Source organism: Podarcis liolepis (genome assembly GCF_965112155.1).
Source record: "Podarcis liolepis genome assembly, chromosome: 6".
In the NCBI taxonomy this organism is placed as follows: Eukaryota; Metazoa; Chordata; class Lepidosauria; order Squamata; family Lacertidae; genus Podarcis; species Podarcis liolepis.
In genome coordinates this window covers 45055648-45080085 of record NC_139559.1, presented here as the reverse complement: position 1 = coordinate 45080085, position 24438 = coordinate 45055648, and the positions used below count along the sequence as shown (strand labels likewise).

Here is a 24438-nt window from a genome sequence, read left to right as displayed (position 1 = left end):
TTGTCATTGCATTGCACTGCACTCCATGCAACGCCTGCACGCATGCATTGCCTTGCACGCCCGCCAAGGGGTCTCCCCGCGGTCCGATGCGTCCCCTCCGGCGCGGATGCAGCATTGCAAAAATAAAAAAACCCCGACGCAGCCCTACCTGGGGGGCAGCCTCCGCCTCCGCCGCTCCGCCTCCGCCTCCGCGGGGATCCCCGGGCTCCATCCTGCCGCCCGATCTCCGCGGGGGCACAGGCAGGCTGCGCGGGGTCTGCGCGGAAGAGCCCCTGCCCGCCCGGCCGCCGCCGCTGCGCTCATTCCATGGCCGGGAGAAGAGCGCTTCAAACAAAACGCCCGGCCCGCCAGGCCACGCTGGGAAACATAGTTTGCGCACCCCGCGCGGGCGCGGAGCCCAAGGGCGAGGGGACTACGGATCCCGGCAGCCCCCGCGCCAGGGACGGAGGGGGAGAGGCCGGGTGCAGGGATGGAGGGACGGGTGGGCGAGCGAGTGAGTGAGTGGCAGCCGCCAAGCCTTGGCCGAGAGCCAGGAAGGGCCTCCCCGGAGGAGGAGGAGGGAGGCGCAGAGCGGGAGGGAGGGAGGGAACCCCAGGGGTCATCTAGTGACGGCGCCCCAATCGAAAATTTGACTTTAAAAAATAAAAATCTTTCGAATTTTTTAATTTTTCCCGCGGAACAGTGGTTGGGAAACACTGCTCTAGACACAAAATCTGGATTGCGGGGCAAAAAAATATGCTAGTGCTTACAACATATCAATGTTTTTGACTCCTGCCTGTTAGGAATCAGGAATCTAAGAAAAATATTTAGAAATAAAATGTATTTGAATTTTGTTGTTTGAATATCTGCATAGAAAATGCTTGCAACAGATATGCGTGCATTTTTCATGTATAAGCACTGCAGCATGATGTATCTAGTTTTCCAAGAACCCTAGTTTTTATTTCAGAAGAGATCAATTTCTAGTTCTCACATTAGCAGAGAAAAAACGGAAAATGGTGCAAGGTCAGGACCTGAGTCAACCTGTATAGCACTTCAAAGCACCAAGACTACACTTTAGCTTCACTGCTGCTCAAATTCTGAAATCCTGCAAAAATCTCTTAACTATTTTAACAAATAACTGCTTCAGTGTATCACCCACCTTGAAATTTACAGACCCAACCAGGTTCATAATGTCTAGATCTGGGATAGGGAACCTGTGCCTCTCCACATGCTGGAATGGAGATATTAAGTGGAGTGGGAGATGTCAATTCCATGCTACCAGCACCAAACATTTTTAAGGAAATATTTTTGTGGGGTTACAATTTTAATCTGGAACCGACTGTGATCCCATCCGCAACTCTTCTCTCTCTGCGTTGACATGTCTAGAGGAATCTGACTTAGCTTTGCCCCCCACCTTCCCTCTTCTAGGATGATCTGATAAAAGTTTGGCACTTTTTAAAAACACATACCCTGTCTCTCTTCCCCTTTCACCTGGCAGGTTTGGCTGATGACAACATCCCCCAATGTGGGTGCAAGCGGAGAATTTGCATCTTTGAATGAGGATGCTGGTTTTTTGTCCAGGAAAGGGAAAACAACCAGCTTCATGTTTACAGTATCTGTGGTGGTTTCCCCCCACCACTACCTCAGTTAAAGACAGGATACTTACCCCCTAGCTAAGGAGCAAGTCAGAAGGACAAACAGGCAGAATAAACGTTTTGTACAACATTCCAGCCAGCCAGCCAGCCACCCAAAAGCCATGTTTTTCCATGCTACCTCCCTTTATTCTCCTCTATCCAAGCAAGCAAGAGACTAGCTGCTATTGTTGTTGCTTATATTTCAAATTATGTTTATTTTATGTGAAAAAGCAATAAAATACTTGAATGGCAAAAATGCCCCTATTTTTTAAAGGACATTCTAGCCAGGCAAAGCACTTATGGTGGGTCCAGAGCAGATACTATAGTGAAAGTGAAATGAAAGGATCAACAGCAGCAAACCTAGACATTAGGTTCATTGGCTTGGATCCAGACAGACTAAGTTAGTTGCACTTATGCCCCACTGAATCAACAGGACTCAAGTCACCACTAACTTGTCACGGTGATTTCAGTGAGAAATAGGTTTAGCTAGTAGCCTGGATCTAATCAATACCATATATGTCAAACAATCATAGAATCATAGAGTTGGAACAGACCACAAGGGCCATCGAGTCCAACCCCCTGCCAAGCAGGAAACACCATCAGAGCACTCCTGACATATGGTTGTCAAGCCTCTGCTTAAAGACCTCCAAAGTAGGAGACTCCACCACACTCCTTGGCAGCAAATTCCACTGTCAAACAGCTCTTACTGTCAGGAAGTTCTTCCTAATGTTTAGGTGGAATCATCTTTCTTGTAGTTTGGATCCATTGCTCCGTGTCCGCTTCTCTGGAGCAGCAGAAAACAACCTTTCTCCCTCCTCTATATGACATCCTTTTATATATTTGAACATGGCTATCATATCACCCCTTAACCTCCTCTTCTCCAGGCTAAACATGCCCAGCTCCCTTAGCCGTTCCTCATAAGGCATCGTTTCCAGGCCTTTGACCATTTTGGTTGCCCTCCTCTGGACACGTTCCAGTTTGTCAGTGTCCTTCTTGAACTGTGGTGCCCAGAACTAGACACAGTACTCCAGGTGAGGTCTGACCAGAGCAGAATACAGTGGCACTATTACTTCCCTTGATCTAGATGCTATACTCCTATTGATGCAGCCCAGAATTGCATTGGCTTTTTTGGCTGCCGCGTCACACTGTTGGCTCATGTCAAGTTTGTAGTCAACCAAGACTCCTAGATCCTTTTCACATGTACTGCTCTCAAGCCAGGTGTCACCCATCTTGTATTTGTGCCTCTCATTTTTTTTTGCCCAAGTGCAATACTTTACATTTCTCCCTGTTAAAATTCATCTTGTTTGTTTTGGCCCAGTTCTCTAATCTGTCAGGGTCATTTTGAAGTGTGATCCTGTCCTCTGGGGTGTTAGCCACCCCTCCCTGTTTGGTGTCATCTGCAAATTTGATCAGGATGCCCTTGAGTCCATCATCCAAGTCGTTGATAAAGATGTTGAGTTGAATAAGACCGGGCCCAAGACAGAACCCTGTGGCACCCCACTAGTCACTCTTCTCCAGGATGAAGGGGAACCATTGATGAGCACCCTTTGGGTTCGGTCAGTCAGCCAGTTACAAATCCACTGAGTGGTAGCATAGTCAAGTCCGCATTTTACCAGCTTCTTTACAAGATTCTTTACACAATCAATGTGTTGTATTCGATAGCTGCTCAGGGCCAGCAGAAGTGCTTCATATTTTTACCAATCCCTCTTACCCAATACCCCCCAAAAGTATATTTATTTACTTTATGTTCTGCCTTTCTTACCACAGGAGCACAGGGCTGCAAGTAGTAAGTGATAAACCAATACAAACATATTTAAAACAATCTCAGTACAGATGCAGACTGGGAAAGATCTCTGTTTAAAAGGCTTGATGAAAGAGGAAGGTCTTTAGTAGGTGCCAAAAAATAAAAATAAAGACAGCACATTCAAGGGGAGAATTCCAAAGGATAGGTACCACCACATGAACAGCACAATTACTACATTATATGGAACAGACATCCTGATCAGATGGTATCTGCAGGAAGCCCTGACTTTCAAAGTACAGTGATTTATTGGATATATAGCAAGTGATATGCTCTTTCAGGTATCATGATCCCTAGCTGTACAAACCAGTCTGATAAACATAGCCTGGTAGCTAACTGGCAGCCAGTCAGTCTGATTCTTTCAACAGAGAGGCAACATGTTGGCGATATGCTGCCCCAGCAAGCAGTTGAGCAGTCACATTTTGCATCAGCTGTAGCTTGCAGACCAACCTCAAGGGAAGCCCTACATAGAGCACAGTGCAGTAATCTAGCCTGGGAGTTACCAGCACATTGATGACAGCGGTCAGGCTATCCTGGTCCAGAAATAGACACAGTTGTCATATCAGCTGTAGCTCTTAAAAGACACTCCCAATAGTGGCAGATGAATCCAGAAGCACACTCAGACTATGAATCTGATATTTCAGGGGGAGTACGACCTTGTCCAAAGCAGGCAATTGACCAATTATCCAGATTCAGGAACCACCCACCCACCGTTCTTCCATCTTGCCAAATTCAATTTATTGTCCCTCATCTAGAACACTACTGAGTCTAGGCGCCAGTTCAGGACTTAAACAAAATCTGAGAATTACAGAGTTGGAAGGGATCTTGAGGGGCATCTAGTCCAATCCCCTGCAATGCAGGAATCTCAACTAGATCAAAGAATCATAGAGTTGTAGAGTTGGAAGGGACACCACCTCCTGTGGGAGCAAGTTCCACAGTTACGAACTGTGTGAAAAAATACTGTCTTTATCTTAATTTTCCAACATGCAGGCTCAATGGATGTCCATGAGTTCCCCTGATTCAGATGTTACAGAGAAATAGAGCTGGGTATCAGTGTAATAATGACACCTCACTCCAAATCTCCAATGGCTTCATATAAATATTAAACAGCCTTGGAGACAAGATAGTATCCTATGCCACCTTACAGCACCATTGCCAGGTGACTGAAAGACAATCATCCAACGCTATTCTTTTAATCCAACCCTGCCTCCAATACTTACCACACTAAGTGGGCTCGGAAGGTTGCCATGCTTAATAACATCTAAAACCACTGAGAAATCAAACAAGAATAACAGGGTCATATTCCTTGCCCTTCTCAAGATAAAGGTCATCCATCACGGTGAGCAAGAGTGATTCAGTGCCATAACCAGGTCTGAATCCAGATTGAAATGTGTCAGGATAAACTGTTTCATCCCAGAGTCATGCCCCAACTCTATCACAGTCTCTAAAAAGCAGGTATTTGCTTAGAATATACACTTTTTCAAAACCACTGCAGTCCAGTATCTTTAAATTACAGTAAACTTTACTGCAGGGAGGTTGTTCAACTTCAAAACAAAAGAGCCCACTCATGTGTGTATGTATACAATTCATTTGAAGAAATGCAAATTTTACTGGCCACTGAGAATGAGCTGAAAATAAAACAATAACCACCCAAGGAAAAAGAGAGGTGAAACCTACAATTAGGCCAGTTTAAAACCAGACAGATGGCAACTCTACACCATTAAAGAACTAGAACATGTTCAAACAAGTTGAAGCATAATGTTAAAGGAGTTAGAAAATGTTAAATGCTAAATTGGCTCAAGACAGCTCACTAATCACAGTATCTAAACTTAAGGTGCTAGATATGTTTTCAAAGTCAGCAGGCTTTCTCTAGATTACATATCACCTGGTGGAGAAGAGAAGAATGGAATGCATGCTCAGCATTTAATAAACAGCAGAACTTCTCATAGATGAACTGGCAGTAAAATATCTTCACTATAAACCCAAATATCTAATATTCAAACTGAGTAACCTTTTTAAAAAACAACAACAACCAGGCTCTTTGTAAAGTACTATCCAATATCAAATAATAACATTTTTGTTGCAAGGCAACGGAATACTGTTCCTATGGACATATTAGTGACCACAAGTTATTATTATTATTTATTAAATTTCAATACCACCCTTCATCCGAGAATCACAGGGTAGTTTACAGTAAGGGGGGGGATTATCCTACAAACTGCAATGTCATATATTTTCAGACCAAGTGAAATTATGTAACTCAAAGGACAAAACACTATAGTACTTTTTAAAAATATTTTTAATCTAAACACAATCCTATCATATATTGTACTGTTCAGAGTCTATAAACATTACAGGGCTGCAGTTAAGGTCTTTTGCAGGTACACTGGTGCCCCGCAAGACGAATGCCCCGAAAGACGGAAAACCCACTAGACGAAAGGGTTTTCTGTTTTGGAGGTGCTTCGCAAAACAAATTTCCTATGGGCTTGCTTCGCAAGACGACAATGCCTTGCGAGTTCCTGCAGGTTTTTCCCCCTTTCCCCCCCCTTTTCTAAGCCGCTAAACCGCTAAGCCGCTTATCAGCTGATCCGATCAGCAGATAAGCCGCTAAAAGCCGCTAATAGCGCTAATCCGTCAATGGGCTTGCTTCGCAAGACAAAAAAACCGCTAGAGGAAGAGAATCACAGAACGGATTCTTTTTGTCTTGCGAGGCACCACTGTAGATCGTCAACAGGACATTCTGGTGCAGCTAACAGGAATGGAAGTGAAGTCAGAACAAGAGAAGATCTCTTTCAGTGGTTTCTCAAAAGAAGCCTACCCCATGATTCCGTGCCACATCAGATCTGCTCTCCTGGGTAATATAGCCACAGTGGTGCAATAAGATTTGCAGCATGACTTCTTTGAACATTATTCAATAGCCAAAGTTCAGGGTCATGTGGAAAGAATCTATACTACAGCTCTTTCCCCTTCCATCATTATTTCAAGTGTATGGAGGAATGATAGTGGTGAGGCAAGAAGCCATGGCAAGCAGCTCTCATGTAAACTTGACTTCTTCTTTCTTCTTCTTCCTTTTTTTTTTGTAGTACGGAGCAATGGTGAAAGGTGCCATTCTTTAGCAGCTCCCAAGCTACTAAAAACACAGGAAGAGGACTGCAGTTACACAGGTACATCAACTCAACTATACTGGCACTACTAGAAGGCCAAAAGTAAGGGGGAGAACAAAGACTTAGAAAGAGCAGGTTAGATGAGTGCCAATTTAATGTTTACCTGCAGAGTGTCTATCCTTCTTGCATCAGTGTTACAATCGTCAGCAGCAGAAAATAGCATATACTGATGTATCCCACTGACTAACCAGGCTAGAGAATAAGATCGTGACTAGTTCCATGCATGGCCATATTTACCTAGTAACCCATCATAACACTAGATACATATGATACAGCAAGACAAGTCAGCTCATGCATCAAATAGTATTCCTGGGGGAAATTCAGCTACAAACCTATGGAACTCTTCAGTACATAAATAAGATTGAAAAAGATGGGAAATTGCTTTTGAAGCTCAAAAGAGGCCATTTGGGTAAACTACACACATTCTCAAGATTAACAGACTCAAACAGAAAAGGATGAATGGCAGCTGTACAACACCTATTTTTTCAGCCTCCTCACAGGAGTCTTACTACAGGCCTCTGAACACAAGGCATCTACCAGGAATTCTACTCTACAAGTTTTAACAGGGATGCAAGGACAGAATACTCCACAGATAATGTAGGGACCCAAAATGGGGTGGGGGAAGCAAATTAGAAGGAGCAGAGCAGAATATACCCTTCAACCCTTACAAGACTACTCCTTCCTCTCCTTTACCGGGACAGGGATGGGAATCTGGACACTGATATGCCAATGGCTATAGATACTGAACTAGTGAGAGGAGCACCTAACTCAGCAGTGAGAAACTTTTCAGCCCCAGGGTCACAATCCCTTTGAGGAGCCTTCAGTGGGCCACAAGGAATGACAGAGCCAGAGGCAAAAGTGTTATGCAGCAACAGTTATGACTCTTACTGCTGTCTGGTAGGCTACATTCCAGCCATACAAAGGTCAGAGGTTTCTATACACACACATACAATTAACACATATACAAATATATACATACATAAACACACACACCCCACACCCCTCCATCCAGGAAAACAAGAGACATTATTGTTCATGAACACATTCCAGGCAATCAAAAAAACCTGAGGAGAGTATGGAACAGTGCTGGAGAGGGGCATAGCCTGAGTAGGGGGAATAATCTAAGATGGGCCCCAACTGTCAGACAGAAAGGACTGAAAGGCCACATTTGCCCCCCACCCCCTATCCAAGGTTTTCCACTTCTGACCTAATCTTTTCCTCAACCAACAGGCAGGCAGCAGATATGGGCAGTCAAAAACATGTGTGATTTTTATTTGATACTATTACAACACACACCAACATTGTTCAACAGAAGTCCTACATAATTCAGCTACATATCTGGTTTTATAAGTAGTTCTGGGTGTAGGCAGTCCCCCACCTCACCCTTCAGGTTGTATCCAGCACTATCCAAATGTGATCAGAGAAAACACATTTCATTCAATTAGATTTCCTCTCCCTCCCCTTCACAGCTTTCCATTCATCCTCAAGATCTGCTCCCAAAGTTTGGGGAACCCTCTGCTCATGCAACATTAGAATCTGCTCTCAGACTTAACACTAGATAACTATGAGAACTATGCCCAAGTCTGGCCACTTCACTTATTACTAGAGGAAGCGTTCAACATCTCCCCAAACAGCCACTCTTGATAGTGCATTCAGCAATTGTTGGCATGAAAATACTACAGTGGTACCTCTGGATGCGAATGGGATCCATTCCAGAGCCTCGTTCGCATCCTGAAGCGAATGTAACACGTGACTGTGCGGGTCGCGTTTCGCCGCTTCCGTGCATGCACATGTCATGAGCGTTTGTGCATGCGCGAGCGGCGAAACCCCGAAGTAACACGTTCCGGTACTTCCAGGTCGCCACGGAGCGCAACCCGAAAATGCTTAACCTGAAGCGTATTCATCCTGAGGTATGACTGTACTTACCTACTAGTAAACAGACAAAAGATGGGAACATGGCGGGGGTAGTGGGGAGACTGAAAGTTGTAGCAAGCTGGATAATGTAACAATAAAGGTCATTTTGGACAGAACATGTCCTAAACCAGGGGTTAGCAAGGTTTATCTTGCCTGGGCCAGATTGGTCCCGCGGAGATCCCTCTGTGGGCCGGATTGTGCACCACTGTGAGCGCCCCCGCCCATGATTTTCAGCCTCTGCACATGTACAGACGCGATTTCCCGTGGTGCGCTGTGCTGGTTTAGCGCAGCGCGTAAGAGAGAAACTCAGTTCGGGGGTGGCTCATGGGCCAGTCAAACGACCTCTGCAGGCCACTTCCGGTCCATGGGCCTTAGGTTGCTGACCCGTGTCCTAAACTGTAATTTAGCATTATGTGCACAAGCTACAACAAATGTCAGTCTTGCATACTTTCCTGCATACTCTCCTATGTTGTGTTTAAACTCTGGGAACTCTACTTAGTTTAGATTATGGTTAGTTCCAACAGGTCAAACCATGGCTGATGATCCTAAATTGTTCACAAATCATTGAATAAATATTAAACTAGCCAAAGTTCAGACATAACATGGAACCTTGATTATTTTAAAATTTAAAAAGAAGCATTTGATCTCCTCCTGTAGTATGGCTTTACATGACCTAAGTAGAAGACTGGTTAATTTAACCTACTATCTATGACACAAATTAGATGCAGATCTCCAGTATCTCAAAGAGAGGATCTTTATGAAAATTGATACCAGGGATCTTTTAACTGGAAGTGTAATGAAATAAACCAATCATTTTTAGCACCCCTGCACTCTACAGCTGGGCCACTCCCTTTCCCAAGGGTCACAACATCAGACAGTAAGTGGGGGCTCCCGAAAAATGTTGCTGCACAACAAAATAAAACCCTTCACACAGTTAACCTTGATGTAAAGGTAGAGAGTGCCATCATAGGTTTCTTCTTCTTGACTTCCTTGCTTTCTGTAGGAATCATTTTCCCCCCACAATGAAGCATGCAATTATGCAAGTCCCTACCTACATTTTGAAATTGTATATTCCAGACACTAGCTTCTCTCATCTACATAGACCAGGTTCTAGTGTAGGCATAACCATACCTACCTCTTATTTTTCTTGGGATAAAATGAGACACTTATGCACACCAAGCTGAGATCCTTTGAAAAAGTGTAAAATACATACCTGACAAATAAAATAAAGAAATGATACACCAGACAGAAAACCAGTTACTGGTGTCTTATTTATCAGTCCAATCCTAATCATGTTTACTTCATTAATTTCAACTGGATTTCCATGTATGGTTGAAATGTGGCAAGAATATACTTTTCATGTTCCCTTGTTCAGCCGTTTGAGCTACCAAGGTATTGGATACCCCATGCTCAAAATAACTTTATATGTGTACACACATTTTTGTATTTATTTCCAATTATAATATTTTTAATAGAGTGGCATTTTTGTAAAGCAAAATTGGTGGGTGAAGGGATTCAGGAAAGCTATGCATGTAGTAGAGTGATAGCAGGAAAAAGTATGAGAAAGAAACAGGAAGAGCTAGCCACTGAAAACATGCTCCAACACCACACCTCTCCACCACATTCTCACACGCTGCAGGCATGGCTTTTTAGAACCTTTAGTTTACAAACCTGAGAATTCGACACTCTTTAGGAAGTAGTAATTAAAGTTGTGATTCGTATGATTCCAGCCTTTTCAACTGTGGCCCATACAGATGTGATTGGCCCAACCCATGGTCAACAATTGCCCATAAATTATTTGACCTCCAATGTTTACAGTGTGATCCTACTGATAGAGAACTGGGATTGGATCTAGACATCCAAGCCTTGCTTCTGTCATGGACTCACTGATCAGCCCCCGATATTGAAATCCCCAACAATAAATAATAATAATAACATGACTAGCCAACCTCACAGGGTAGCTGTGAAGTAAAACACTCAAAAAGAGAAAAAATCAATATCTGAGTATACATAAATCTGTGACAGCTGACCACAGATTTCAGACACTGTCAAATTTTAATTATATGCCTGGCAAATGAAACTAGTAAACAATCCCAAGAGATGTTTTCCCAAACTCTGAACTCTGAGCTAATAATCCACATTCTCACTATGCAATCCAGCCACTGAGATTATATGAACTGTATTCCAGCTAAGAAGAAAACATCTGGCCTGTGAACTTGCACTCTGGCTTTCACTCTAACGAACAGACACCCTTTTTGCATTGCTGAATATATAGAGACACAATTAGAAACGAAACCATAACATGACGGAACCTGTCACGAAGCACGAAGCCTTTAAGGAGAACAAGACGACCCACGGATTTGGACCCAAGATGACGCCTACTCCTGTCGAAAGAGGGCCTCATCCAAATGCCTTTACAGACGGGGGAGGGGGGTGGGTAGAAGCGACTACTGCTCCTTTATATTTTGGCGGCACTTGTATGACATGCTCCGCGAGTGAAGACGCGTCACACTGAGGTTGTTTACATTGGACGGAGCTGGTCCACCATAGAAAGAGAGGAGAGACGCGACGCTGCTCCCCCGCCGCCAGCGCGTTCGGGATCCAGCCCTCGCCCGGACTTCCTTGGCAGGGCAACTTCCCCAGGACCGGGAGAGCGAGCTGGGCCTGGCGAAGTCAGCCCCGCCAGGGCCTCCTCCGCTCAGCCCTCCCGAGAACACGGCCAAGACCCACACGGTCAACCCACGCGCCGCTCCCCCCCGCAGCCGCGGCCCACCTTGCCCACCCGCCTCCCCTGCTTCCCCTCAGGGCTTGTACCAGTTCGTCATGTCCAGGAAGAAGGCGCAGCCGGCGGGGCTGAGCTGAAAGCCGAGAAGCCGCTGGAACTCGCCAATGAGCACGTCCTTGTCGGTGGTTCCCAGGCAGCTGAACTTCTGCATCAACTCGGCGTCCAGGTCCACTTCCATCCCCTCCATGGCGACGGGAGCCCCTCTGCCCGCGCCAGCCCGGCCCCTTCCACTAGGCCCCGGGCTGCCCGTGAGCCGCCACTACCGCCTCCTCAGAGCTGCATGGGGGGGAGGGGGGAGTGAGCGAGAAAAGCAAGCGGGCGAGTAGCACGCAGGGCACGCCGACGTTGCCAGCGTCACCGCGCGCCGTGACCTCACAGACGTGATGACATCATAGCAGAGGGGACCAAAACACAAACAGCCCAATGCAGTAGAGGGGAGGGGGCGGTTTCTGGATGCAAATAAGCTGCGCTTAAGGTAGATTGAGCGCCTTTGGGTTATTATTCTTTTTAATTTGGGCAGCGAGGCTTGTATAACCCGATCCTACGCGTATTTACTCGGAAGTAAGTGCCATTGAGCCCAGCGGGGCTCCTTGCTTCCAAATAAGTGTGCATCAGATTGTATCCTTCTTTTCAGAAGCGACATTTCTGTTCGTTTTGTTCGGCTGCTGCCCTTTTCTTTCTCTTGTCGTAATACGGAGGGGATTTAACCCTCTATACTGTTAACTACGTTGTGTACCCTAAAATACTCTTAATAAACCCCGGGTGTTTCGGGTGTTGTTTTTTAAATGAGATTTCTGACACTGGTATCCAGTTTGGGCATTGAAAGCTAAAATAAAATTTAAAAGTGACGAGAAAATAAAAGCAAGTGAAAGCTGATCGTGATGCTTTTAAGAAACACGTGCAATTGCTAGGCATGTATATTCGTAAATAAGTCCCGCTGAGTTCAGTAAGCCTTCACACATCCAATACCGTGTAACACAGAAGTACATGTCTACACAGAGGTAAGCCACACTAAATTCAATGGGGTTTACTCCTTGGTAAGTGTGTGTAGGCTCATAGCCTAAGGCTACAATCCTAACCATGTCTACTCAAAAGTCACACTGAATTCAATGGAGCTTGCTTGCCCCTAGGTAAGACTGCAATCCTAAACCCACTGACTTGGTAGAAAGCCCCCATTGACTCCAATAGGATTTACTTCTGAGTAGATGTGGTTAGGATTACAGTCTAAATATGCCTAAAACTGCAGCCCTGGTTGTTTAAAGTAGGCAAGCCAGAACGTTTTCACCACAGTTTATGTAAATTTGCTAATCTGGTTTTGCCAGAAGGGCCGGTTTTTACAGATCTGATAGAGACAAAGCATTTTCAGTTTCTAAAAGAAACACTGATGCAAATACAGTTCACTGCATTTCACAACATAGTTGTAGGTATTTTCAAAGGCAAAAAACAACAACATAAAAACAAAAGGTATGCAGCTATGAAAACATTAAATATACACAACATATCTGTGCATTTCATTGTGCTGGGTAACTGTGGAAGTGCTCAATTTAAATACAAGTAATCATTTGACAAAATCTTTGTCATGCAATTATAGAAAATTAATTAACCTGACTCATATATCTAAATTGTCATATAGTCAATGATAAAAATAAGTTAAATGGCCACTAATAAATGGTAATTCATTTAACTAATTCTTTAGATCTAAAAAGTAGGTGTATTATTTTTAATAATGTGCATTCATTCTATTACTATTTAGTAATAGAATTACTATTTAAAGCCAACTGTCCTTTGGATTGTGCCCCAAGTGTTCAGAATGACAGTGCCAATCATATGCCATCCAGCATAAAAAGGAAGCATTTGATAACCAAGTCAATTGTAGTAGTCCATCTCGTTGGAGAAGGTTTTATCTATTATGTGGGAAAAGAACCTTAAGCAGGATTAGAATCAGATCACGTCTAGTTTTAATATTTTCACTACTTGAAAATGAGGAAGACAAGATGTTTCAGGGGCCTGGGCCCAATATGTATGCCTGGTTACATTTTGGAGCCGCTTTCCCAACTGCTGCTGCTGGAAGCCTGAGAACTACGGATCACATATTTTGTCCAAAATTCTGCTTGAATCCGCCACCCAATATGAAGCCTCCAACCTGCCCTATAATCAGGTTAGCCTTGACTTAAAGTAGGTAGCAAGCTGGAAGAACTGTACTGTTTGAAACACAAGATTGTTCAAAAGGTGATATGTAATATTGACACCAGTGTTTTGTTTTTCAATATTTTTACCGTGAGTATTGAAACACAAATTTAGGGCAGTATGTTAAAGGAAGAACAGACCAATTGTGCTATACATCAACATGGAGAAAGAAAGGATGACACTGGTCCCGAGTAATGGATGGAATATTCTAAGAATCTGATGGTTTTTCTTTCTGGCTCATGGATTTTGAATTCTGTCATATATACTTTATACTAAGTAAGTTGCACAAATGGGAATTGCTTCAATTTAAGGTTTCTAAATATCATTAGCATGCAGAAGACTGCTGAATACCTTTCCCAAGACAACTGGAACTTTGTTGGACCTATATCTCTTAGCATGTGTTAGGGATGAATGTTAGAGTAAGTCTACCTATTTTGCTGCCTTACTCAATGACCCAACTGTCCCCGTGGTGAATAAAAAAACTACTTGAACTTGAAGGTCTCTAGTATTACCAGACACATTGTCAGCAAAATGACATGATACCATCTTTTATGAACTGTACCATTTCAATCTGCAGGTGCCAGCAATTTCATCCCCATCAGTCCTGTTATTCTAGTTTTCTGCATGCAATGAGAATATTCTATATGAAGGAGGATTTTAAAATATAGGCAACTCTCAATTTGTGCATATTTGATGCACGTGTGACTGCGCACGTGCACACACTGTGTTTGGCACCAGAAGAGGGCAGGGTTGGAATAGGGATGGGCTTACGTGTGCTCCACTGACACGTGTGACGACCCAGAACATAACCCCCATGTAAATTGGGGGGAGGGTTGCCTGTATGACTCCCTCACCTAAAGTCTAAAACGATACTGAACAGGAAGTACTATCAAACAATGTTGCTGAATCCAGAGTTATCAACCCCAAGCTTTCCCATAAACTATTTACAGTGATTTCTGGCTTTAAAAAGAAAAGCTCTGGGTGTTGTGTGGGTATCCGGTTGCACCAAGGTTTACTGGGAAGCAGCAAGCCTAACCATGGCTAATTCTCCATCTCTGAAAATACAAAAGCTTCTTGTTAGCCAGGTCTGTCTCCATCCATATACACAGGTTCATTGATAGGTCAAAAACAGGAATATAAAAAAATGCAGTCTTAATATTATCAAAGGTGTAAATTAGATGTTCTAATTTGTCATTAATTTCTAATTAACACAGATGAGGGGAGGGGAATAAGTCATCATATAGATGCAAAATCTGAAAGTTATGGACTTTTCCAGTTAAAAAGAAATAACAACAACCTTTTCGATGAATCCGTTTGACACAACCCCACCTCATACAACAACTAACCTAAATGCGCAACCGACAGAAGATCTAGCCCTCTTTACCCTACTTCCATTTTCCTTTCCTTCCTCTCTGTTGATTTGCAGATTGTAAGCCCCTCAGGTAGGAATCTATCTCCCGTGTTTTGTACGGCGCCATTCATAAAGGTAACGATGATCACGGTAATAACCGGTTATCATCACTTCCGGCCTGAAATGTATATGGTTTTGCTCTCTTAATTTCCAAGGCGAGGAATATAGAGTGGGGGGTTACCATAGAAATGCCTAAGGCTTAGGAGCGCCTCTGTTCTGCATTGACCATAGAGACGCAATACAAGGGCGTTTTTTATTTTTTGCCGGAAGTCCGATTTTTTAAATCTCTATGGTAAAACAACAACAACCGGGAACGGTTGTCGCATAATAATTGCGCCATTTCCTTTAGACATTTGCGCGGCCGGTAGCGCATCGCTAGCGAGCAACATGCCCAAGTGAGTAAACTGGAGAGCCTTCGTATGAAAAGCTCTGGTGGGAAATGGGAAGGGTGAAAAGTGCATGCAGACTGAGTAGAACAATGTTCTGTGGAGGGGGGGGGGGACAGGTGGCTTGTCCCATATATTTACGTATATTGTTTGTGTACGTTCTCTGTGCTGGTTCTGGTTTATACACGTGTACGTAATTCCTTTAAGTGGGCTTCCTAATAGCTTCACTAAAGAGAGTTGTGGCTCTTAATGCTTGGTCGGGCTTCCTCACAAATATTCGTGAATTCAAATAACACACACACACCATTTTTGTGTGCGTGCAGAGGCCTTAAGGCTGAGGTCTTCGCAGAAACATAAAGAAACTGCCTTATATACGCTCAGATCATTGGTCCATCTAGCTCATTACTGCTGCCAGTGTACTGACTGGTAGCCACTCTCCATATTTCAGAGGCTTTCCCAGCCCTACCAGGAGATTATGGGGATTGGAACCCCCCCCCCGTCTTCTCTATTTGTCGTCAAAACAGTAGGTACTACCCCTGAGCTGTGACCCTTCTTCTTACTTCCAACTATGTCCCACTGATCATGAGATTTGACTGCATATTTTCTGACAACTTGTGCTGCCTCCTGGTAAACTGCCCTCTGGGAAGAATCCATTTAGACTTCGCACCATGCCAGGGAATATTTGAGGCATTGTGAATAATTAAAATACTTGGGGGCTCACAGACTCAGCTGCCCTGTATGCGGGGACAAGCTGTTCATAGGATCATATAATTGTAGAGTTGGAAAGGACCCCGATGGTCGTATAGTCCTATCCCCTGCAATAAAGGAATATTCAGCTATCCCATAAGGGATCAGACCTGTAACCTTGCGTTGTCAGCACCACACTCTAACCAATTGAACTATCTAGGCTAATACAGTTCTAACATATTCTGATGTTAGCTGTGATTGACACTGTCACTGTTAACCAGTGCATTTTGTTCTTCTGTCACTTAAGAAAGAGCTGAATCCAGTATTGCATCAGTGGACTTTTGCTTTTACAAGAGGACAGCCTCTGCTACCCTAGCACACATCCAAAATCTGGTCCTCCAAACCTCTGGAGCAGATTTTGAGGATGCATGGAGGGCTGTAGGGGGGGGGAGAGAGGACGGTGGTCCTGATTGCAAGTGAAATTCTGTTCCACACACAAAGAGCACTGCATACAACACTGATTTCTTTTCTCAGTCTTTCTCTTTAAGAAGGGATTCATATTATTACAGTGGGACCTTGGGTTACAGAAGCTTCAGGTTACAGACTCCGCTAACCCAGAAATAGTACCTCGGGTTAAGAACTTAGCTTCAGGATGAGAACAGAAATCGCACAGCAGTGGGAGGCCCCATTAGCTAAAGTGGTACCTCAGTTTCAGAACAGTTTCAGGTTAAGAACAGACCTCCAGAACAAATTAAATTCTTAACCCGAGGTACCACTGTATCAATGAGAATGACTAGATAGAAACTATCTTTGCACATAGATAAAAGATAAGTAAATCTGAAGGATGCTATTGCATAAAACAGGTGAATTTTTTATTTTATTTTTTTTGAGGAAAATATAGTGAAATAGCTTCTTCTTTTAAAAGCAACAGAACTAAATTACTAGTCTTAACTAAAAAGCATATTAAACTTTTGAAAACACCAATATTTTAAGAAGCAAACAATCATTACCCTACTTCCAGTGCATATTTGTCTCTCGTTCCAGGTTTTATTGTGATTACTGTGATACTTACCTCACCCATGACTCTGTAAGTAGGACATTTCACAATGTTACAGTATGAAAGTTAAAACAGTTCTTCAGAGGATTACTTCTGAATACATTTCCTAAATAAAATCTAATATGCAAGCCTATCACTTTCATCTAGATAGATAGAATGTCATTCTAAAAACACCCTCAATGTGAAATTGTGTGGTGAACTTCAATAGTTTTCTATGCTATGCTGCAAATATTTATATTCATGATTAATTTCACTATAATTTGTATACATGATTAATTATTAAATGAATGAGAGAGGTCAGGGTAGAAGTTAAATATGCCTGAGCTCAATATCATGGATGTGAACTGAAGACTATTGGTTGGCTGCAGGATGGTTGCTTGGGTAAATATTTAGTGACCAACCATGACCTTAATAAAATCACTATGCTGACTGTTCATTGTTATCTTGAGGTAGGTAAAAGCGGGTGGTGCTGCTGAAGGTTGGCGGTTCAAATCAGTGCGATGGGGTGAGCTCCCGTTGCTCTGTCCCAGCTTTTGCCAACATAGCAGTTCGAAAGCATGCCAGTGCAAGTAAATAAATAGGTACTGCTGCAGCAGGAAGGTAAATGGCGTTTCAGTGAGCTCTGGTTTCTGTCACAGTGTTCTGTTGCGCCAGAAGCAGTTTAGTCATGCTCACCACATGACCTGGAAAGTTGTCTGTGGACAAGCACTGACTCCCTTGGCCTGAAAGGAAGATGAGCACTGCAACCCCATAGTCGCCTTTGACTGGACTTAACCATCCAGGGGTCCTTTACCTTTACTTGTTGTCCTGACAACTTTCTGAAGAGAAATGTCAATTTTACTTTATGTCATCATGAATACTGAAAGATGGTGACTCAGTGAGCAAAGTCACTAGATTCTCATGTCTACTTGGTAGTTTACTAGTTTGAGATAAAATCATGATTACTGTATTGGAGACTATATGTAAAGGTTCTCTTCCTATATTGGTACAGGAATGGTTAGGTGAAATTTATCAATATTTTAGACACATGGGTATGTTTGGTGCTTGGAGAGCAAAAGTTTCATTTCTTGCAGCCATCTGTGAGGAAAACCCATTGCAGTGGCAGGAAACATAAAGAAAATGTGAAAGACTACTATCAAAAATGGATGGAAGAACAAGCACAGAGCCTGATTGACAAAACGAGTAAGTCATATCAATGCAATGGCTGTTTCACACATTTGTTTATTTGATTGAAGTTTACACTTACCTAGAGAATTAGTTCAATCCTTTTTCCACAACATGTTTGCAGTTGAAGCTCTGCCTCCTTCAGCTCCTTTATTGGAAAGTTGCAGAACTGCTGGACTTAAAGGCCGTGTCATGTAATAATGAATGCAGACTTTGATAAGAATTCCCTGTTGAAGAATTGTGGAATTTGTGTCCTATGTTACCACATTCAAGCCCTTAACAACAACAAAAAATTATAACCTATTATTCAGTTGTTTTCTTGTTGAGCTGAGGGGACCATATTTGGTGATGTTTCTCTTAAAATATTGGGGAAATGGTTCCTTTAAGTATCTTTGTCCAACACATTGACAAACATTTCTAAGGGAGACTCTTAGGAGTGCCATATGCTCTTGTTTTTAATCTTGTGTCCACTAAGGGCCTTTGCCCTTTGGAATGTGCTTCCAACAAACACCAGGCAGGCACTTGCAGTATTGGCATTTTGGTGCCTGCTTAAAACTCATCTGCTTGTCCAGGCTTTCCCTGAGGGAAGATCAAGCTTGCTTGATGTATTGAGCACATCTATTGTTTTGTGGTATCTTTTCTACTTTTTCTTTGAAAACTTAGTTTTATTGTTAGTTTCATGCTCTTCACCACTGATACTTTTTTAAAATCTTGGTTTGGTAGTTTATTTAATGTTTTCAACTTTAAATAAATAAATGTGGATGTTTAATGGAGCAATCCAATGCACATTTACTCAGATGTAAGTCATATTGAGTTCTGTGGGTCTTACCCTTAGGTAAATGGTGATAGGAATATAGCCCCAGTTTAGAACCTAGTTTTGAAACTTTTGAAAGCACTTCAGTTTGATCTGCACATCTTAATGGCCTTACTGTAGGATCCTATGCATGCTTACTTTAATGTCTCCCAATGTGATCACTGAGGTTTTCTTAGCAGTCAGTGTGTTTAAAATAGCAAATTTACCTGGAATTAAGTTCAGTTGAACTTAGTGGGTTTTACTTCTGAGGAGACACGCATGGTAATTTAATGTAAATGTTGCCAAGTTCCTTACATCAGTCACGTTTAACAGAAAATGTGCTTGTGCTCTTATACTTATTTGAAAATAAGGTTTATTCAAATGGATGAAGCTTTCCTGCTTGTGGGATTAGATAAATTGGCTGGAAGGAATAAATCCAGGCAGCTGCAGAAATGAAGAGATTTCATGACTAGAAAACTTGAGGCAGTTCCACATAGAAAGTATGCATTTGGTCACTAAAAAGAATCAGAAATGTATAGGAAAACTTCAGTAACTAATTATGTTCGGCTTTTATTTATTTGCATTAATGTAGCGGCTGCATTTCAGCAAGGCAAAATTCCACCTACTCCATTCTCTGCGCCACCTCCAGGAGGAGCTATGATACCACCACCACCTAATATCCGTAAGTATGAATACTGATGCTTTATCTCTGGCTAGCATGGCAAAACTTTGGTATGTGTTACGGGAGAAACTTTAGGTGGTTATTTGGGTAGTACAGTTGGACCTCCGCTTCCGTATCCCCCCGCTTACATAAACTTCGGGATACGTAAGCGGCAAACCCGGAAGTATATTTCCAGGGTTTTGCCTCACGACAGTGCGCAGAAGCAGTCCCTCTGGTTGCAGAAACCTCGGGATCCAACCGGAGCTCTGGAACGGATCCGGTCCACAACAAGAGGTACCACTGTACTTTAAAAAGAATACAGTGGTACCTCGGGTTACAGACGCTTCAGGTTACAGACTCCACTAACCCAGAAATAGTACCTCAGGTTAAGAACTTTGCTTCAGGATGAGAACAGAAATTGCACGGGCGCGGCCGCAGCGGGAGTCCCCATTAGCTAAAGTGGTACCTCAGGTTAATAACAGTTTCAGGTTAATAATAATAATAATTTATTATTTATACCCCGCCCATCTGGCTGGGTTTCCCCAGCCACTCTGGGCGGCTTCCAACAAAACACTAAAATACAATAACCTATTAAACATAGTTTAATAATTAAGAACGGACCTCCAGAACAAATTATGTTCTTAACCTGATGTACTACTGTAGTAGCCATTTATTAATTACGAATAACATTACAATCTTACTCTGCTAGGAGTGATCGCTGAAGAAGAGCTATGGATGATGAACAGCTGATGTTCATTACACTATTACCTATTCACTATTACAACAACTGGTTGTAATGGTGAATAGATAAGATATTTCACCAACTCCTAACTTCTTACGGTGAAGAACTAGCAGACAGTTGGGATGCAAAAAGATTGTTGGCAATCTTCAAAAACCTCAAGTGTTTCTGAGATGTCAGGTTGATGTGCAAACTTATTTTGACATTTGTCCATTATTTTCATACTTGAGCTGGTCCTCCACGGCCTGGTATGATGCCAGCACCCCACATGGGTGGCCCTCCAATGATGCCAATGATGGGCCCACCACCCCCGGGAATGATGCCAGTCGGCCCTGGTAAGTTCTGGATGGCATAAATATTTGCCTTTTTGCTTTAATTCCTTATATTCTGAAGATATATGTGTATGTGCATGCGCATAGGTCCTTAACTAGAGCTTGAGCTCCGATATGTTGTAAGTTTCCCTAAAACCTTCATTGTCTAGGAAGTTCTCCCATCTCTCTAGTGTCTGGGTTAACCCAGTTTTCTCCCCTTGGGATAAACCTCTTGCTGGATTATAATCAACATTCATTTAAAATTTGGTTTTGCCAGTTTCATAGGACCTTAAGATCTCATGTTTCTATGTATAGATACAAATCTGAAAAATATATATTGATATTTACTGATTAAAGTTATAGCTGAGATGTTTCTCTGTATAATTCTTAAACTTATTTCTGTCACATTTTTTTTATTTACTTTTAAAATATATTTATACTTTAGCATATTTAATCTTGTTACAATTTATTAAAATATTTTATAATATTTTCATTGGATTTTTATATAATTTTACAAAACTAAAAATGAAAACAATAAGCAAAGCATAATAACAGAGAAGATACATCCCATAGTCTTCTCCCTCCCACCTCCCTAGTCCTCAGTGGTACAGTTAGATTACAAATTTGTTAAGAATTCTAACACTTGTTGGTTTTGTTTCATTGTGCAATTTGGAGCGATCAGTAGGTGCCAGGAATTATTCTGTAGTGCTGTTGCATAGACTGTTATGCATTTAAAAGATCATACTATACATCTGGAGTGAATAAAACCTTATCTTAAAAAGCATTTCACTGATTCCAAAAGAAAGCTTTTTTCAGTGTCACCAAAATTCCCAACCTTTCCACTAGGAAAATTATGGTTTAGCCATGATGAATACTCTTCAGGCTCAGGCTCTTCTCCACTCTCTTGCAGATTCCATTTTCTTTTCCTTATTTTCTTATGCCATAGCGTGCTGTGGAGTCCACATTTAGCAAACTACAAATTGCCTTCAATCCATGGCTAGAAGTGGGTTTGCAAACTGTGATTCAGAAGTTGTCCTAGTTAGCATTAACCATTGTTTGCCTGATTCAGATGTCACATCATCCCATGGTTAAGCAAACAAGGGAGGGAGGTGCTCTCAATCCCCAAATCATGGTTTGACCACAACACCTAAAACAGGCAATTGTTCATCAAGCAGTGCTGGAACAATATTACTAATACCCTTTGCCACCATTAAAAATGTGTAAAACAGGAAGTACTTTTAGCAGTAAGCAACGTGTTGGGCATACTCTTTACCGTGTGACCATTAGGTAAAGGTAAAGGGACCCCTGACCATTAGGTCCAGTCGTGACCGACTCTGGGGTTGTGGTGCTCATCTCGCTTTATTGGCTGAGGGAGCTGGCGTACAGCTTCTGGGTCATGTGGCTAGCATGACTAAGCCACTTCTGGCGAACCAGAGCAGTGCACAGAAACGCCGTTTAACTTCCCGCTGGAGCGGTACCTATTTATCTACTTGCACTTTGACGTGCTTTCGAACTGCTATGTTGGCAGGAGCAGGGACCGAGCAATGGGCGCTCACCCCATCATGGGGATTCGAACTGTTGACCTTCTGATCGGCAAGTCCTAGGCTCTGTGGTTTAACCCACAGCGCCACCCGCGTCCCCTGTGTCACCATTAAGTATGCCCAAATAATTTAGTCTGTGTTAAGTGAGTCTCCTAAATGTCTTCCATATGAAATACCAAATATATAATGCCGTACAAAACAGCAGTGTATGATACCTTGAAAGACCTGGTTGTGTAAGTATGTTGTATAAGCTCTTGCCCAATTCTGGAACTTTGAAGGCATTATCAGTGTTTGTGGGCACTATCGGCATTTGGAAGCTATCTAATCTAGATCTAGCACTTGTTTTTGAAGTATGTACTATCATAGCACTATCATAGACAGGTAAAACAATGGAACTGGATATCAACTTTCCTTCCACGAAACTTCATTTCATGGAACAGGACTTTCCTGTACCACTTGAAATATGCTCCTGGAAGATGGGAGGCCTTTGGGAATGGCATAGGGGATTGGCATACAGAATGGAAGCAAGTCATCCTCCTGTATAAATGGAAGAACAATTTAGGATCTAAACCAATGTGATCTGCAGTGAAGAAATGACAAAACATTTCCAAAGAACCACTAGTCTAGGAAAGTTTTCTCTTTCCATTCTGAAAACGTGGAAGTTTCTTCCTAGAAATCTAGGTGGTCTTTTCAGGACACTTTTAATAGACATTGTGGTGCCTTTGACTAGAAATTGGTTAGTACGTTTCTTATGCTTTAAATTTATTTTGCTGTAGCTCCAGGAATGAGGCCGCCCATGGGAGGACATATGCCAATGATGCCAGGGCCACCTATGATGAGACCTCCATCCAGACCCATGATGGTGCCAACCAGACCAGGAATGGCTCGTCCAGACAGATAAAGTGGAAGTGGACTGACCATTCTGCCTGTGTTTTGTGTACACCCATCTGTGAACAAAAGCCCTGGGGGTGCCATTGTCCCAAGCAGCAACAAACCACCTGGTTTTTCAGTTTCCAAACTTAAATGGGTGAAGGAGGGAGGGGAGAAATAGAAGACTGGACTAGAGGTTTGTAACGTTTATCAGACACATGTCCTTGTTCATTATTGGAATAAACCTTTGATACTTGTTAGACACATTGTCTTTGTGTTGTTCATCCCACGTACATGGTTCAGTAGGACAAATAAGTCATAAACCAGATTGCTCATATGGTTGAGGCACAGTTCATGATGCTGCCACTACTGCCATTCTCCCACCTTCTCTGCCTCTGGTGGAGGTAGTGTTGTTCTCCCTCTCTCCCCAAGAGCTGCACATGGTATCATCTCACCCTCCCTGCTATTGGATCTCTCTAACTCTCTCTCTCTCTCTCTCTCTGTCTCTCTCTCTCTCTCTCTCTCTCACACACACACACACACACACACACACACACACTGTTGCTCTATCCACCTTAGTGTTCCTAGCTACCCTTCCCCATGCTTCCTGGTGATCTGCCTTAGAGGTTTCCTTTGGTATGCGTTCCTACCATCACCTATGTTTTTGGTTGGGATGGTATGAAGCAGCAAGTCTTCTAGCAGCAGAAACCCTTGAGACAGCACTGCTGGGGAGTTGTGCTTCTGAACAGTTTGAGTCTGAGAGATGCAAATGATTCCTGAGCACAGTGACCACTCACGCTGTATAGAATGGAAAAACAGTCAACATTTTATATTCCTTAAATGCGTAATACAGATATGAGATTTTAGTTTAATAAAAAAAGCTTTCTGCATATGGCACACTCAAAAAAAGTTTGATGCTGCAGAAGAATACATGCTATTTGTAAATGAATGTGTTATTTAATCTTTTTGAAAAACATAGCATAACAGCACTCTGTGAAACCATTTGGTTTCAATAAAATCAAATTTCCCAACAAGTAGAAACTTACTATTATTTATTTATTTTTCTGTAATGTATATATACACACACATCCACATCCTGCCTTTCAGGGGGAAAGCCTTGCAAGGTGGCTGACAAGTAGATAGTACAATTAAAAAACTATGAAATGGAAAACTATTTAAAAACAGCATTCTGTAAAATATTAAGCCTGATTCTTCTTGTTATCAGCAATTTGCTTCTGTAACCTAAAGGGAACCTTCATGGAAAATTTGTCTGCAATCCTAACACTACTTGAAACGTGATCTCTGGTTTGGGGTTGGGTATTTATGACTTCATTAACAGCTTCTGGTTGTGCAA

The 24438-nt window shown here is 42.5% G+C and overlaps 2 protein-coding genes across 4 annotated transcripts in view; one reads left to right on the top strand and one right to left on the bottom strand.

The window, feature by feature from the left end:
• Positions 1-11660, bottom strand: part of ILRUN (inflammation and lipid regulator with UBA-like and NBR1-like domains) — a 36889-nt gene extending 25229 nt beyond the window's left edge. Inside the window, exon 1 of one of the 3 annotated variants that reach the window (XR_014527559.1) lies at positions 11307-11660. Coding sequence is in view for 2 of the 3 variants with exons in the window: in XM_083509300.1 (XP_083365426.1) it covers positions 11307-11464 (158 nt within the window). In the remaining variant the exon portion in view is untranslated. The remainder of the gene's footprint in view (positions 1-11306) is intronic. The other 2 variants (XM_083509300.1, XM_083509299.1) reach the window with 2 other exon arrangements.
• A 3495-nt stretch (positions 11661-15155) lies between these two features.
• On the top strand, positions 15156-23344 carry SNRPC (small nuclear ribonucleoprotein polypeptide C). The gene is made up of 6 exons (XM_083509317.1): positions 15156-15270; positions 16993-17035; positions 18079-18187; positions 19555-19644; positions 20593-20697; positions 22991-23344. The coding sequence occupies exons 1-6, from the start codon at positions 15263-15265 to the stop codon at positions 23113-23115; spliced, it is 480 nt and encodes a 159-aa protein (XP_083365443.1). The 5' UTR covers positions 15156-15262; the 3' UTR covers positions 23116-23344.
• Positions 23345-24438: the final 1094 nt, after the last annotated feature.